This window comes from Cherax quadricarinatus, unplaced genomic scaffold (assembly GCF_038502225.1).
Source record: "Cherax quadricarinatus isolate ZL_2023a unplaced genomic scaffold, ASM3850222v1 Contig1048, whole genome shotgun sequence".
Classification (NCBI taxonomy): domain Eukaryota; kingdom Metazoa; phylum Arthropoda; class Malacostraca; order Decapoda; family Parastacidae; genus Cherax; species Cherax quadricarinatus.
Genome location: NW_027196074.1, coordinates 31,925 through 48,939, shown reverse-complemented (window position 1 = coordinate 48,939; position 17,015 = coordinate 31,925). Strand labels below are relative to the sequence as shown.

The window sequence follows — 17,015 nt, the reverse complement described above, 5'->3', positions numbered from 1 at the left end:
CTTCGTCCAGCCGTCTCTAGAGAGTCTAGATCTGGTCTAGGATAAGTAGATACAGGTGTAGCATACACTGTACTAGTATTAGGCTGTGTCATACTACCAGCTATACTCTGTACTATAGTGTCAGTGAAGGAAGGAGCGAGCGAGAACTGATCTACACTAGGCTCAGACACTAGGCTCACTTCTGCTCTAGTTGCTCTTTCATCTTCATCAAATAGAGTCATACTTCCTAATTGTGACACTAGGCTTTCTGAATCTGAATCATAATCAGACATCTCTGTATGAGCAGGAAACAATATATCTTTAATTAATGCTCTGACAGTTTCTGCGGTGTAATTCCTGTTATACGTCACACCGAGATATTTGGCTACTCGCCAACACGTCTGAAGTTTTAATGTACTTAACTCAGACAAAGTCAGAGTATCAATTAACTGTTTCACTTTGGCATACATCACGAAAATAATTGTACTACGAGAGAGTGATTATGGGAAACTATAATCCTAATAGGAATTTTAGTGTTGGTTGTCTTAGAGTTAGAACTCATAAACAGTATTTCCATCTCCTTGGATCAAGAGACTCAGTCAAGTACATACATCCACCTGGTATGTTGTACAAGACTAAACTCAAAGTCTTCAGATTAGGAAAGTACTCAAAGTGTTTGATCATAGAAGTACAGTGTTTGATCATAGAAGTACTAGTATGTCAAACTGGACAATTTCTCCAACACCTTGGATCAAGAGCATCCCAGACAGGCCCCCATTTGTTACAAAAAACGCGATTCTAAAAGCTTAGAGATCTCCAGTGAATACTAGAAAGGACTGCCCTTCTAGCATCCAGCCTGTTACTGGGTTTTCGTAACAAGTAGTCAGTATCCTTGTCCAATTATCCATTAGAATTCATTAAGATTCAATAGTGCTTCAGGATTACAACTGGTAGGCTACTAACTAGAGAAATTAAAATTTAATAAATTTATTAAGTCTAGAGGTATATTATCAAATTAAATTAATCACAGCAATCAAAATAAAATCAATCTCTCGAGTTCAATATTATTGTGCTGAAAGCACATATCACATTTATAATTCTTAAGTACCGTCTGGTACATTAACATTTAATAAGATATTACAAATATGTACAAGTAAGTTTGTGTATGCATGTAAGTGCTCTAAGTAGTTCACTATGTCTCACGACTCGACTAGACTTAAACAAGTGACTGACAAAGTCCTCAAATAAAATAACTTCTTGACCGACTGGCAACCAGAACAGTCTGCTTGAACAATGAAAAGAATGCTAAGCCCAATAGCCATATAACAAGCGACTGCGACACAATCAGGATCAAGGAGATAATATAACGACACTAAGTAGGGACCATCAGCAGATCCTCCACAAAAGTTACAAAACTCCCATACTACTGAATCTAAGTTCAGCATAGGAAAAACCCGACTGTGACAATACACAGAAACCAGTACAAAATTAGGTCAGAAGCTATAGCTAAGGACCTGAGATGTTCAGAGTGTCTAAGCGACACACAACCTCAGTACAACGTCGAAAATCACTAAGTCTATACAATGTTCTGTGAACAGAGTTCTACAGAACTAACAAGAATAATGAGACAGACAATCTGTCCAACCACCAAGCGAGTCTAGAGCAGACTGAATACTTCACGAGAGGTGAGGACACCCCCCCCTCGATCACGTGATAGCCCCGTGGACAGCACAGCTCAGAAGCCGGCAGTATAACGAGCGACAAGCGATAATTACAGTAGTTTGACAATCAAGACTTGAACTGAGCACATATTATGTACATCCTAACAACATAAGCTACGTCAAATAACAATATAAAGCAATATATTTACGATTTAGCTATTATCGCAAATATAAGCAATATAAAATTATATGAAAAGGTAATATACATTATATACACATAATAATCATTGTAACCCATTCAGGGGTTGCAACATACTTCATGTTACATATGAACCACCAGCCAGGGATACTTCATGTTACATATGAACCACCAGCCATGGATACTTCATGTTACATATGAACCACCAGCCAGGGATACTTCATGTTACATATGAACCACTAGCCAGGGATACTTCATGTTACATATGAACCACCAGCCATGGATACTTTATGTTACATATGAACCACTAGCCAGGGATACTTCATGTTACATATGAACCACCAGCCAGGGATATTTCATGTTACATATGAACCACCAGCCAGGGATACTTCATGTTACATGTGAACCACCAGCCAGGGATACTTCATGTTACATATGAACCACCAGCCAGGGATACTTCATGTTACATATGAACCACTAGCCAGGGATACTTCATGTTACATAAGAACCACCAGCCAGGGATACTTCATGTTACATATGAGCCACCAGTCAGGGATACTTCATGTTACATATGAATCACCAGCCAGGGATACTTCATGTTACATATGAACCACTTGCCAGGGATACTTCATGTTACATAAGAACCACCAGCCAGGGATACTTCATGTTACATATGAGCCACCAGTCAGGGATACTTCATGTTACATATGAACCACCAGCCAGGGATACTTCATGTTACATATGAACCACTTGCCAGGGATACTTCATGTTACATATGAACCACCAGCCAGGGATACTTCATGTTACATGTGAACCACCAGCCAGGGATACTTCATGTTACATATGAACCACCAGCCAGGGATAATTCAATTTACAACCTGCTCAGACGCTGTGCTGAGCGGTCGTCAGCTGTCTCTCCTCAGTCCCGACACCTGGTGGAGGAGCTTTGAGACGACAACAACAATGGCGACGGGTTATCGAAGAAGAGTTAATACTGTGTGTATTGACCTTATAAAAGGCACGATCCCCAGTTCATCGATTAATGTGTTGGTGCCGATGATCATCTGCGATGTATATGGCATCCAGCGTGAATCCCTGTGTGGCGTTGCCTTAAATGGACTATCACGGATCTTCGTCAAGTTTTGCGATACCAAGACCTACGAGCAGATTGTCAACCAGTATCAGGATGTTAGCAAGCAAGTAACCCCAGCAGTCACAGTTAAGTTGCATGACGTTTCACATTACTATACATGGGTACGTGTGCGAAACGTGCCTTTTGAGGCTAACGAAGTTGACATACGTGACGCCTTCAAATACTATGGGACGATCCACCAGGTTACTATGTGTCGGTGGTCTGATGGCCGCTTTGCTGGTTTACAGGAAGGGTCGTTTACGTTAAAAATGTCCCTGCGCCACCCAATACCTTCGTACATAAACCTAGAGGAGTTCCGTACCCAGGTGTACGTTACGTATCCTGGTCAGAGACGAACTTGTCGCCTTTGCGGAGCATTGGACCACATTGCTGCACAATGCGTCAAGCGCCAGCCGCCCTCAGGAAGTAGTCATCGTCCGGATGGTGAGGCTCCTCGACGGAATTTGGCAGATGAAGTAATCGAGGACTTACCGCGCCTGAAATCGTGGAGTGATGAGGTGGATCGGGTCATGCCCGTGGAGTCATCCTGCGTGACTCTACCTGGTACGGTCAACCACGATGTGGTAGAATATGGTGGACGTGAGAGCCCTCAAGCAAGAGAGGATGCTGACATGGACGCTAACATTGTATCGACATTGAGCGACCTTTTAGCTTCGCAGGAGTATGATTCCGTGCCGTGTGTGCCTGCGTTGGAGTGTTCAGATGAGGAGAGACCACAGTTAAAGGACGTCGATCAGTTAATTAACGTGAGTGAGGTAGAAGGTCCGAGAGTTCATACTGTTGAAGTAGAAGTTCACAAGGAGAACATTACAGGTCCTGATAAAGTTGAGGATGCTGTTTCTAGGAAGCGTGCGGCTACCCCGCCCGACTCCGACGATGTCTTGACCCCTGGGCAGCGCTCGGGGAAGAAGACGTGGTCGGAAGTCACGGGTGGGGCGTCGCGTGTTTCCAGGACAGCGAGTAATATAGCAAAGAATGTACAAGGTAAAGGTGGCGCCTTTGGCGTTAGTCAACATAAAGGGAAAAGGGGTGTGGTGGTCCCTCGAGGAAAGCCACCGTTAGCAAAGTTAGGTGTATAACCATAAATGTTAATGGTATGAAAAATAACAGAAGGCAAGTGCAGGTACATGAGTGGTTGCATCGCTTTGCAGTAGATGTATGTTTCGTGCAAGAACATAACCATAAAGTTGGAAGTTCGTTTGCGATAGATGGTTATGATGTTTATATGGCTCACTCGAGTCGTTTGAAAGGTGGTGTAGCTGTGTTAATAAAAGCGACCAGCCCGTTCGTGATGAAACATTGGGAGGAAGGGGGGGGGGGGGTCGCGTGGTACGCGTCATAGGTGAGTGGGGTACTCAACGGGTGGGTTTTGTAGGAGTATATGGGCCAGCTGAACATGATGTTAATATTAAAAATACTTTTGTTAACGACGTTCTTGTGTATTATTTGAGATCTCTGCCTGATATAACAGTAGTTGGTGGCGACTGGAACTGTGTGGTGCGCCGTAAAGACGTAGAACCGAGGGGGGCGGGTTATTGTTCGATTATTTTGGGTGATTTGTTGTCTGGGCTGGGGTTGGTGGATGTAAGTGGAAGCAGTGACTTAGGGATTGAGCACACTTTCGTGCGTAAGGACTATGCTGCGCGCTTAGACAGGGTATATGTGTCTCGGCGCGTAGTTGTAACCAAAGTGCGTGTGTTAGATGTGTATTTCTCCGACCATCGCGGTGTTCTCGTAGAGCTCGACTGGAGAGGTCTCCCGACTCGTTTTAAAGGATATTGGAAATTAAATACTCGTTTACTTCAAAGTGATGAAGATAAGACACTCTTCACGCACTTATGGACGTCTATGGGAGTAGACTCCTTGGAAGGTAGTGATTTAGTGCGACAATGGGACGAGGTTATGAAGCCTCGTATTAAGGATTTTTATGTACATCGGGGTAAGGAGGCCTCTCGATTGGAGTATGGATTTTTGAGGTACCTGGAGGGTTCTTTACAGCACTGTTATGCGCAAGGGGAGGTATCTGGAATTTACCCTGTGGACGAGATTGACAATCTAAAAGATCACATCCAGAAGCTGAAAAATACGGTTTTTGATGGGGCGCGTATTTCGAGTGGAGCTGAGGAGGCTGTGTGGGGTGATAAGCCGTCCGCTTGTGTCTTACGTAGTCAGACACAAAGGAGGAAGGCGACCGAAATCGTGAGTTTAGTGGTTCAGGATGGCGTTGAAGGGTATAGTGAGGGTCAGGTTGTAACAACAACTGAAGGAATAAGCTATTACGTTGATAAATGGTTTAATATCAAAATGCTAAATAAAGAAGTAAGCGTGGATGCAATACGGGAATTGGGGCAGAATGTACGATGTGAGTTGAATGATAATGATCGCTTTCTCATGGGTGGGCCTATAACTGAAGCTGAGGTGTGGGAGGCTTTGCAGGGAATGTGCAAGGGTAAGGCGCCAGGTATTGATGGCATTCCATGTGAATTTTATATTCAACATTGGGAGGTCATACGGACTTTTCTGGTACGTTTACTCAATGCGATGAAGGAGGGGAGTCGTTTAGGTATGTCTCAGAGTACGGCGGTTTTGGTGTTAGTTAAAAAATGTGACGTACCCGTATCACTCACGGATTACCGACCAATATCACTAATGTGTAGTGATTATAAATTATATGCAAAAATTTTAATGAATAGGATTAAGAAAGTGTTTGACGAGGTAATACATAAGGGTCAGTTAGGCGTGCCAGGTAGGACAATGTATGATGGTCATGGGCATATCAGGGAGTTTGTCGAGGAATGCGGAACGAGGGGCGGGGGTGGTGTTTTGGCTTTAGACTGGCAAGCTGCTTTTGATAGTGTAGAAAGGGATGTGCTGTGGAAGTTTATGAGATGGCAGGGGTTTGGTAATGAGATCATCATGTGGGCTCGCTCTTTGTATAATGGTGCTGGGTTTAGAGTACAAATTAATGGGAAGTTAGGAGACTTAGTCAAATTGAATAGAGGCATTCGACAGGGATGCCCTATGTCTCAAATGCTCTTTGCTTGCATGCAGGACCCTTTTTATTGGACAGTTTGTGGGCGGGGTGTAGATTCGTCGTGGGGTTCGAGTAGTGATCGACCTGCCATAGTAGGTTATGTAGATGATACAACTGTCCTAGTACGTACGAGGGAGCAGTTGAGCCGTGTAGGAAGATTTGTAGATATATTTGGTAGAGCAACTGGAATGCGAGTTAATAAAGAAAAATCAAAGATTTTGAAGTTGGGAGATTGGGCGAGAGAGGAGGTAGGTGTAGAGACGTGGACGGTGGTTGACTGTGTTACTATATGTGGTATACAGTATATGAGAGAGGTTGATGAGACGAGGGCATGTAATTCGGGGAGGGTGGTAAATAATGTTTTGAGGCGTTTAAATAGTCTAAGGCCACGACATTTAACCCTACACCAGCGAGCGATAGTAATTAATGTTCTTCTTTATAGTAAAGTTTGGCACGTTGCTGCGCTGTATCCACTAATACAGGGGGATATCAAACATCTTTTAAATAGAGTTTATAGATTTCTGTGGGGTTCAGGGTGCGACTGGCTCACAAGAGCGGTGGTAGAGACACCAATGTGTCAAGGAGGGTTAGGTCTTGTTCCTTTAAGAGACCGAGTCATTGCTTGTTACGTGAAACGTCGTTTTCTCCGACTGGGTGGCAGGCATGGTGGTTTAACAGAAATGTATCGTGACCTGCGCAGGTGGTGGAGACGGGCAGATGTAATCAAGTGCGATACGATGCTACGTGTGTTACTGTGCATGCGAGACGTGCGGAGTGTTAAATTGAGTACTTTGGAAAGAGTGGGTATGGTGAAAGTTGAGGTGAGAGTTCAAGGAATGTTCCCCATGTACGCGTGGTGTGATATATGGAAGCGAGTTCACCAGTTACATCTCCTTCCTAGAGTACGCGAAGTGGTTTTTAAATTTTTGCACGGGATTCTGCCGTCCAAGGTGGTGTTGTCTAATCGGCGTGTAGAGGAGGACCGGAGTTGTTCAGTGTGCGGGGAGGACGAATCAGCGTTTCACGTTGTCTATTTCTGTGAAAATTTAGGTATAGTACGTGCGTGGTTATGCAGGGTTTTACGAATGGTAGGGGGGGGAGGTTTGTCTGTAATTAGGGCGTTGAGTTTTGATGTGGGTGGGGTCGACATCTGTGTACAACGTGCAGTGTCGTATGTCGTAGCCGATTATATATATGTGTCATGGGCTATGAGACATGTTGAAGGTAATAGCAGAATCCGGGTTTTAGCGGGAACAATTCTTAGAACTAAGTGTAGAAATCAGTTAGTATATGAGGGGAGATGGGAGAAAGATTTCCCGTCTGCATACAGAGCGTTAGAGTTAAAGGATTTGAGATAATTTGTGTTTGTTCAGTGGGTAATCATACGGGCTGGTCAGCTGCGTTTAATTGTATGTATGTCTCTAATGTTGTATAGATGTCTCCAATGTTGTATGTATGTCTCCAATGTGATGCCCTTTTTATTCTTGTGTACCAATCATTGGTATTTGTATAGAAGTGTTTTCCTATTACATGTAATATATGATATTGCATGCAATTGGATGTTTTCGACGTCGATCCATTAATACCTATGTCTACGTTGACGTGTATGAGTGTGCTTGTGTGTGTGTGTTATTGTGTGTGTTGGTTTTTTAACACGTTATTATGCAGTCTATATACTTACCCAAGTGTGCTTGCCATTTGTATATACACCAAGTTAGACAAGTTCTTTAATAATGTATAATGTGTTGTGTCTGAGTATAAAACCATCGTCAATACTTGGTGTGTAGGTGTATTACCATTATATTGTACAGCACCGTTTGTCGTGGATCTTGTTCATGTAATTTGACTATAGGAAATACTTTCTAATCCAATGTTAGAAATCAAACTGTTCTATATTTACATAATGTATTTATTGCACTTGCAGTTTGTTTTGTAAGCCGTGAGGCAGTTATATCCTTTACCATTACAAGTTTAGGAAACAGATGTATCATTGTGTTTTATGCTTCCTATTCTTACGTGTCATAAGATTCATACTTTTGGATATGCATTATAGATGTGTTAGGGAAGGGGGGGTTCTGTCTAGGGAAGGGGGGTTTTAGTTTGCAGGGCTACGGTATGTAACATACTGTGCCCTTTTGAGTTTGTACCTTATGACGTTCAGTCATAGTAGAGAATATTTTGTTTTACTTTTGTTGTCGTTAGTACGGTATCAATTCTCTCCTTGCTTTCGTTACTGTTGGTGTTTTCATTAGATAATTTTTGTTACATGATGTATAATTATATCTGTATGTGGTATTATATGGCCATGGAAAGTTTATTACATTTGTTGGCAGATAAAGCCTGCTTGTTATTTTTTATGTGCTGTGATGTACTTTTAAATAAAATATAAAAAAAAAAATGTAAACTCAGTGTATATGCATTACTGGGTATATGTATATACCTATCACAGGATATACAGACATTCAAAGTTAGTTTGTAGATACTTCAGTATCCCTGGAAGGTGAGTGTTGACAAGTATTCACTTGTCAAGGAATATAAACAAGAAATATAAACCCGAGAACAAAACAATGAAAGGTGAGAATAGATTCAAGACGTGTTTAGGGTTGTATCAGTATGTTCTTTAAATAATTTAGAGTATTCAAACCAGTGTAGCAGGAGAGTGTGAGCGACTGACTCTAACACTTTAGTTTTACTCTAGTATTATTAACTCTGGATGGGTATTAACCCAGGATAACCTAAGAAAGCCAAGCAGTGTGGCTTACTCTGGAGCTCTAAATCATTATCCCTGGGAAGTAACCCACAATAATCATCTGACTTATAGGTAACTACTGCTAGGTGATTAGGGGCGGCAGGTGTAAGGTGACGATCATACACCTTGCCTCGCCAGATTGAACCCAGGTCCTTTTGGTTGTGAGACTGGCGTCACTCAGCGCCACAATTACATTAGTGGCAGAAACACCAACCAGAGAGGTGGCAGCTGCCTTCACTGATGTCTGGACTCAACGATACACGGGAGTGACTGATGGTATGGTGGGGTGTGTGGAGGTGGTGACACCTCCACCCCCTTCACCTCCACTACTACCACCTCCTCCTCCACCACCACCGCCTCCATTTCCTCCTCCACAACCATCTCCAAATCCTCCACCACCACCTCCAAATCCTCCTCCCCCACCTCCAAATCCTCCACCACCACCTCCAAATCCTCCACCACCTCCAAATCCTCCAGCACCACCTCCAAACCCTCCTCCACCTCCGAATCCTCCTCCACAACCAAATCTTCCACCGCCTCCAAATCCTCCACCACCTCTAAAGCCTTTGCCTCTGCCTTTAATCTGTTCTGACTTACCGCCTCCTAAACCTCCTTCACTGCCTCCAATCTGTCCTCCAAAATTACCTCCTCCACTGCCACCAGAATTGCCACATCCACTCTCTCCAGCATTACCACCTCCAAAACCTCCTCCACTACCTCCAATTTGTCCTCCAGAAGTATCACCACCTCCAAAACCTCCTCCACTACCTCCAATTTGTCCTCCAGAAGTGTCACCACCTCCAAAACCTCCTCCACTACCTCCAATTTGTCCTTCAGAAGTATCACCACCTCCAAAACCTCCTCCACTACCTCCAATTTGTCCTCCAGAAGTGTCACCACCTCCAAAACCTCCTCCACTACCTCCAATTTGTCCTCCAGAAGTATCACCACCTCCAAAACCTCCTCCACTACCTCCAATTTGTCCTCCAAAAGTATCACCACCTCCAAAACCTCCTCCACTACCTCCAATTTGTCCTCCAGAAGTGTCACCACCTCCAAAACCTCCTCCACTACCTCCAATTTGTCCTCCAGAAGTATCACCACCTCCAAAACCTCCTCCACTACCTCCAATTTGTCCTCCAAAAGTATCACCACCTCCAAAACCTCCTCCACTACCTCCAATTTGTCCTCCAGAAGTATCACCACCTCCAAAACCTCCTCCATTACCTCCAATTTGTCCTCCAGAAGCATCACCCCCTCCGAAACCTCCTCCACTACCTCCAATTTGTCCTTCAGAAGTATCACCACCTCCAAAACCTCCTCCACTACCTCCAATTTGTCCTCCAGAAGTATCACCCCCTCCAAAACCTCCTCCACTACCTCCAACCTGTCTTCCAAAAGTTCCACCTCCAAGTTTGGAAACCGTTCTCGAAATCCGTCTGACACCTGTCAACTCGAAGGAACCCAGTGAACCACTGGTACCTGGCTTGTTTGGTGATGAACCATCCCCACTGATACCTGACTTGTTTGATGATGAAAAGTCTCCATTGATACCTGGCTTGTTTAATGATAAACCATCTCCATTGATACCTGGCTTGTTTGATGAACCACTGTTACCTGCCTTGTTTGATGAACCACTGATACTTGATGAATCATCTCCAACAGACAAACGACCATTTCCAGGCTTGATCAGAGTTGAACGACGACCTCTTCTAAATAATCCATGGATCCCTGGTTTGTTAGAGCTAGAACCACCTCCATTAATTCCCGGTTTGTTAGAGCTGGAAGAACCTCCATTAATTCCCGGTTTGTTGGAACTGGAAGAACCTCCATTAATTCCCGGTTTGTTGGAGCTGGAAGAACCTCCATTAATTCCTGGTTTGTTGGAGCTGGAAGAACCTCCATTAATTCCTGGTTTGTTAGAGCTGGAAGAACCTCCATTAATTCCCGGTTTGTTGGAACTGGAAGAACCTCCATTAATTCCAGATTTGTTGGAGCTGGAAGAACCTCCATTAACTCCAGGTTTGTTGGAGCTGGAAGAACCTCCATTAACTCCAGGTTTGTTGGAGCTGGAAGAGCCTCTCAAAACAAACAAGTCTCGATCGTGTGGTACTCTGATTGCAGCAGCTTGGAGATTCTCCAACTCATCATGTGAGCTCCTGACGAAGCGATGGAAGATGATGGATTGATCAGGTGGCTTCACTCCTCCAAGCTCTTCGTCGGATAGTCCACCGGAGCCTCCATTACTTATGTCGTTGATGCCATCTCCTGCGTTACCAAAACCGATGCTTCTATGAACGGTGTCGAAGTCTTCCTTGTGGAAGCCATTGTTGTGATATCCCACAGTCGTAAATCCTGCTGCTGCTCCGTTGTCTGCCTCGACGTGGCCTCCATCAGCGCCTCCACTGGAAGAGCTACTGATGCCAGAGGCAGTTCTGCCATACTGCTGAGGTAGTGCAGAGACAGAGGTCAGCAGCAGCAGTAGTGGACAAAGCTCCGGCAACCAGTCCATGGTAGACTCCACCTGAAAATCATCAGTTCATTTTTTTTAACAAATATTCTCTACTGCAATGTGTTACAAATAACTTTGGCATTTACGTACGTATAAACTTTAATTTTGACATTCGTTACAGTGTGGATTATTTCGTTGTTTAACATGAAACAAAAAAATATAAATTATAAAAACTAAAATACTCACATTAAAGATAGTAGTACCATTTCAAAATCTACATTTATTTATTTATATTAAATACAGAGAGGTTAAAAGACAAAAATTATTTCAGGGTTAAATTATTGCCTCATACCATACTATTGAAGTCAGTAAGAACAGTTGAGTGAGCAGTTACCCTACACCATCCTGCGGACGGTAATTAAGAGATTATAAATGCACACCATGGGTCCAGGGACTGGATCCCAACATTCTATTAGCTAAACAAGTTACATGTGACATGGTTACTTGTGTTGACCTTAGGAAACCATAATAGGGTTTCTGAGGCCCTGGATGATGCAGTGTGTGGCAGATGTGCAGTTCTATGGGATGTCACCCCCACAACTATGTAATAGTGTGTTTCTGCTCTAAAATGACGGACAGTTTTCACCAGAGTTTGATGCCGGGTGAGGAAAGACGTGTAGGAATGCGTCCTTACACCTGCTGTCACCTAGCAGTTACTAGATACCCGGGAGTTAGTGGAGTGTTGTGGGTAGCGTCCTCGGGGGAAGGAGCGAAGAATCCCAATTGAGATAACTCACAATGCCTGACTTTCTTGGCTTAACAAGCGTTAATACCTTGTCTGGGTTCAGAATCCGTAGAGGCTTTCAGACTCCACTGTCCGGTAGTGTGAGGAACTGTGTACGGTATGATGCCTTGAGTGTTATGGGAATGATACCTGGAATATACCTGGAGAGGGTTTCGGGGGTCAACACCCCCGCGGCCCGGTCTGAGACCAGGCATCGTGGTGGATCAGGGTCTGGTCAGTCAGGCTGTTATTGCTGGCCGCACGGAAACTGACGTATGAACCACAGCCCGGCTGGTCAGCCTTTAGGTGCCTGTCCAATGCGTTCTTGAAGACAGCCAGGGGTCTATTGGTAATCTCCCTTATGTATGCTGGGAGGCAGCTGAACAGTCTTGGGCCCCTGACACTTACTGTGTTGTCTCTCAGTGTACTCGTGGCTCTCCTGCTTTTCACTGGGGGGATGTTGCATCTTTTGCCTGATCTTTTGCTTTCACAGGGAGTGATTTTCGTGTGCAAGTTTGGTACTCATCCCTCTAGGATTTTTCAAGTGTATATCATGTATCTCTCTCACTTGCATTCCAGGAATACAAATCAAGGGACTTTAACCGTTCCCGGTTAATTAGGTGCTTTATCGTACTTATGTGTGCCGTAAAATTTCTTTGTACACTCTCTAGGTCTGCAATGTCGCCACTCTTGAAAGGGGCCGTTAGTGTACAGCAGTATTCCAGCCTATAGAGAACAAGCGATTTGAAGAGAATCATCATGGGCTTGGCGTCCCTAGTTTTGAAGGTTCTCGTTATCCATTCTATCATTTTTCTAGCAGATGCCGCAGATTCATTGTTGTGGTCTTTGAAGGTGAGATCCTGGTGGGTGAGAGTCTGGTGGCTAAAGCTCCCACTTCACACACGGAGGGCCCGGGTTCGATTCCCGACGGGTGGAAACATTTCGACACGTTTCCTTACACCTGTTGTCCTGTTCACCTAGCAGCAAATAGGTACCTGGGTGTTAGTCGACTGGTGTGGGTCGCATCCTGGGGGACAAGATTGAGGACCCCAATGGAAATGAGTTAGACAGTCCTCGATGGCGCACTGACTTTCTTGGGTTATCCTGGGTGGCTAACCCTCCGGAGTTAAAAATCCGAACGAAATCTTATCTTATCTTATCACTCCCAGCTCCTTCACATTACTTTCTCCCTCTATTGTGTGGTTAGAATTTGTTGTATACCCTGATACAGTTTTAATTTCCTCAAGTTTTCCATATATGATTAGTTGAAATTTCTCATCATGTACTTCACAAAGGTGGCAGTAAAGCAATTGCAAAGAACTACAGACTGATAGCACTAACATCCCCTAAGAAGCAAGATCGTCATCCACCTAGATACCCATCAGTTACACAACCCAGAGCAACACGGGTTTAGAGCAGGTTGCTCCTGCCTGTCCCAGCTATTGGACCACTATAGAGGATAAACAAAATGCAGATATAATATGCACAGACCTTGCAAAAGCCTTCGACAAGTGCGACCATGTTGTACAAGAATGGTATACAATACCGACAAAATGAAATTAAGACTCATGTGCAACATCTGGGTATCTTTATTGTAGACGTTTCGCCATCCAGTGGCTTTATCAATACAAATTCCAGGACATAACTTGAAGACAGTAGAACTATATACAGAAGACGAGGTAATCAGTTCCTCAACCTTGGAGTTGGTGCGAAGAGCACCGTAGTCGGGGAGATTCTGAAGCAGAAGCAAGGAACCTGGCGCTTATATACTAACGTCAGGTGGAAAGGGAACTTGTAGCAGACGAGGGCATAGTCACTAGTAGGTGGAACAAACTCCCGAGTACAGTTATAGAGGCTAAACATTGTGTAGTTTTAAAAATAGGTTAGATAAATACGTGAGTGGGTGTGGGTGGGTGTGAGTTGGACCTGACTAGCTTGTGCTACTAGGTCTGATGCCTTGCTCCTTCCTTAAGTGGAAGTGACCTGACTAGGTGGGTCATTGGGCTAATCCGGGGGGGGGGACATGGACCTGCTTCGCACTGGTCAGTAGGCCTGCTGCAGTGTTCCTTCTTTCTTATGTTCTTATGTCTGATGTTTTTAGTGTGTGTGGGATGACCCCTGTGTCCATGCTTCCTCTCCATAGAATGCTGAAGGCACGTGATAGGGGCTTCTTGCAATTCTTGATGAACACGGAGTTCCATGAATTTGGGCCTGGGGCAGAGTGCATGGGCCTGTTATTTATTGCCTTTTCAAAGTCTTGTGGTGTTAGGATAATATCAGAGATTTTTGAGATGACCAAATTTTGGGTCTCGGTCATTTAGATTGTCGATCCTTAGTCTGGGTAATGGCTTGCTGAATACTGAGTCATATTGGGACTTTAGTATCTCACTCATTTCTTTGCTGTCATCTGTGTAGGTTCCGTCTCGCCTAAGCAGGGACCCAATAATGGATGTTGTTTTGCCCATAGATTTGGCATAAGAGAAGAAGTATTTTTTTTTTTTCAATTTCCTTTATGGCTTTTAGTTCTTCCTGTGATTCTTATCTCCTGTAAAATTCCTTCAGCTAAAGTTCGATATTTGCAATTTCATTGACTAGTGCCTCCCTTCGTATTTCAGATATATTAGCCCCACTCAGTAGCTCTGTGACTCTTCACCTTCGCCTGTATAGGGAACGTCTCTCTCTTTCTAGTTTGCATCTTCTCTTTCTTTTTCTTAATGGAATGTACCTTGAGCAGACCTCAAGTGCCACAGAGTTAATTTTTTCTAGGCATAGCATCGGATCAATGTTGTTTAGGATATCGTCCCAGCTTGTTTCATTTAGGATATGGTTGACTTGTTCTTATTGTATGTTTTTATTATTGAAGTCGAATTTTGTGAAGGCACCCTCACAACTGTCACATTTTGCTGGTCAGGAGCCTTGCGTATACATTACTGTACCACTATTATGTTGTGATCTGAGTGTATTATCTTTGATACAATTATATTATGTATCAGATCGTCGTTGTTGGTGAAGACGAGGTCCAGTATATTTTCTAGTTTTTTAGGCTCTAATATTTGCTGGTTTAAAGTGAATTTGGCGCAGAGATTTAATAGCTCGTGTGTTTGTGTGTGAATTTTCATCTGAGCTGCCTCCTCCTCTGCTAAAATATTATTTGCTACTCTTCTCCATTTTAGGTGTCTCAAGTTGAAATCTCCCAGTAGCATGATGTTTGGGGCAGAAGTTGAAAGATTTTCCAGACAGTGGTCAACTTTCAAAAGATGTTCCTGGAATTGCTGGGAAGTTTCATCCGGAGGCTTGTATACAACCACAATGACAAGGTTTCAGTTTTCAATCTTTACTGCCGAAACTTCAACTACATCATTGGAGGTGTTTAGTAGTTCTGTGCAAATGAGCGACTCTGTGACGTACAAGACACCCCTCCCCCCTTGTTGCCTGTTTAGTCTGTCACATCTGTATAGGTTATAACCTGGAATTCATATTTCCTTGTCAAAATGGTCCTTTATGTGGGTCTCTGTGAAAGCTGCAAACAATGCATTTGACTCCGTGAGCAGTCCCTTGATGTAAGGAATTTTGTTATGACAGTGCTAAGATGAGTGTTCATGGATTGTTCCAGTGTTGTGGCTGTACAGTGTACCGAGAGCTATGAAGGCTTGAATGCTGTGTTGCAGATTTTATGTGATGTTTGCAATGGTTATTGTGACCTTATCTGATGTCTATTATCTGGATGCTGCCGTTATTACATTTAGTAAAAATGAGTTGTTTAAGATTTACACTTTTAATCACACAATAGCCGAGTTTGCAACAGTACGTTACCTTGTGCTAAATGTCCATCTTTTTGTTGTTGAACTTTTTTGATAAAAATGCGAAATTTATTTGTTTTTACGTTTCTCCTAACACAACCTAAGTTACCGTTATGTAACAAGTTAAGATTTGTAAACACATTTGTAAAATTTCTTAATCACTCTTCACCATTAACTCACACTCTGTGTTAACTGAAGAGTGGGCCACTGATGCTGGAGGAGTCACAAGAAGGTCACTCTTGCTGGTCACACTGCTAAGGTGCCTCCCACCACCTCGCTTATATACCAGTCAGCCACGGCCTCTTTTGTTTACCTTCCTGGACACACTCAGGAAATGTGTCCCAGCTGTGATGATGCATGTATCCTGCCTTCTACAAAAACACTCACGAAATCTAATGTAATATGTAAAATATCTCCAAACCTGTATCAACTTAATTTCTTTTGTAAGAGGTAATCACTGGGCTAATGTGGTGATACATTAACAATAAAGAGTCTGTATATAAAAATCCGCCTTTGCCACTCGTGATCTTCCAGCGTCACTTTGTCAATATTTGAGCAGCTGGTAACACCTGGTTCCCGAGTGACCATGGACCAGTCTCGCTTTGGAGAATTCAAGAGAAAGCTGATGCCTCCACGTATTTCCACGAATCAAAAATTCATTAGACATTACTTAAAGATGCTCCAAAATTACTTATATCTTTAAAATGACTCAAGATTGAAAAAAAATATTAACGTCTCTTACTTTGTATCAGATGAGAACGTTATGTGAAAGTTTACAAGTACAGGACATCATGCATGACCCTGCAACCAACACCTGACCCACCAGTGTTGTGTTGAGCCAACACCTGACCCACCAGTGTTGTGTTGAACCAACACCTGACCCACCAGTGTTGTGTTGAACCAACACCTGACCCACCAGTGTTGTGTTGAGCCAACACCTGACCCACCAGTGTTGTGTTGAGCCAACACCTGACCCACCAGTGTTGTGTTGAGCCAACACCTGACCCACCAGTGTTGTGTTGAACCAACACCTGACCCACCAGTGTTGTGTTGAGCCAACACCTGACCCACCAGTGTTGTGTTGAACCAACACCTCACCCACCAGTGTTGTGTTGAGCCAACACCTGACCCACCAGTGTTGTGTTGAACCAACACCTCACCCACCAGTGTTGTGTTGAGCCAACACCTGACCCACCAGTGTTGT

The 17,015-nt window shown here is 43.6% G+C and overlaps 1 protein-coding gene across 1 annotated transcript; it reads right to left on the bottom strand.

The window, feature by feature from the left end:
- Positions 1-7,426: 7,426 nt before the first annotated feature.
- Positions 7,427-16,067, bottom strand: LOC138851574 (loricrin-like). Its single transcript, XM_070080817.1, has 2 exons — positions 15,992-16,067; positions 7,427-11,299 (listed from the first exon to the last, which is right to left on the bottom strand). Exon 2 carries the CDS (start codon positions 11,285-11,287, stop codon positions 9,026-9,028), a length of 2,262 nt encoding a protein of 753 aa, XP_069936918.1. The 5' UTR covers positions 11,288-11,299; positions 15,992-16,067; the 3' UTR covers positions 7,427-9,025.
- Positions 16,068-17,015: the final 948 nt, after the last annotated feature.

What these genes read in the sequence shown, in the direction of transcription:
- LOC138851574 (XM_070080817.1), bottom strand. Translation starts at nt 11,287, where the DNA reads ATGGACTGGTTGCCGGAGCTTTGTCCACTACTGCTGCTGCTGACCTCT.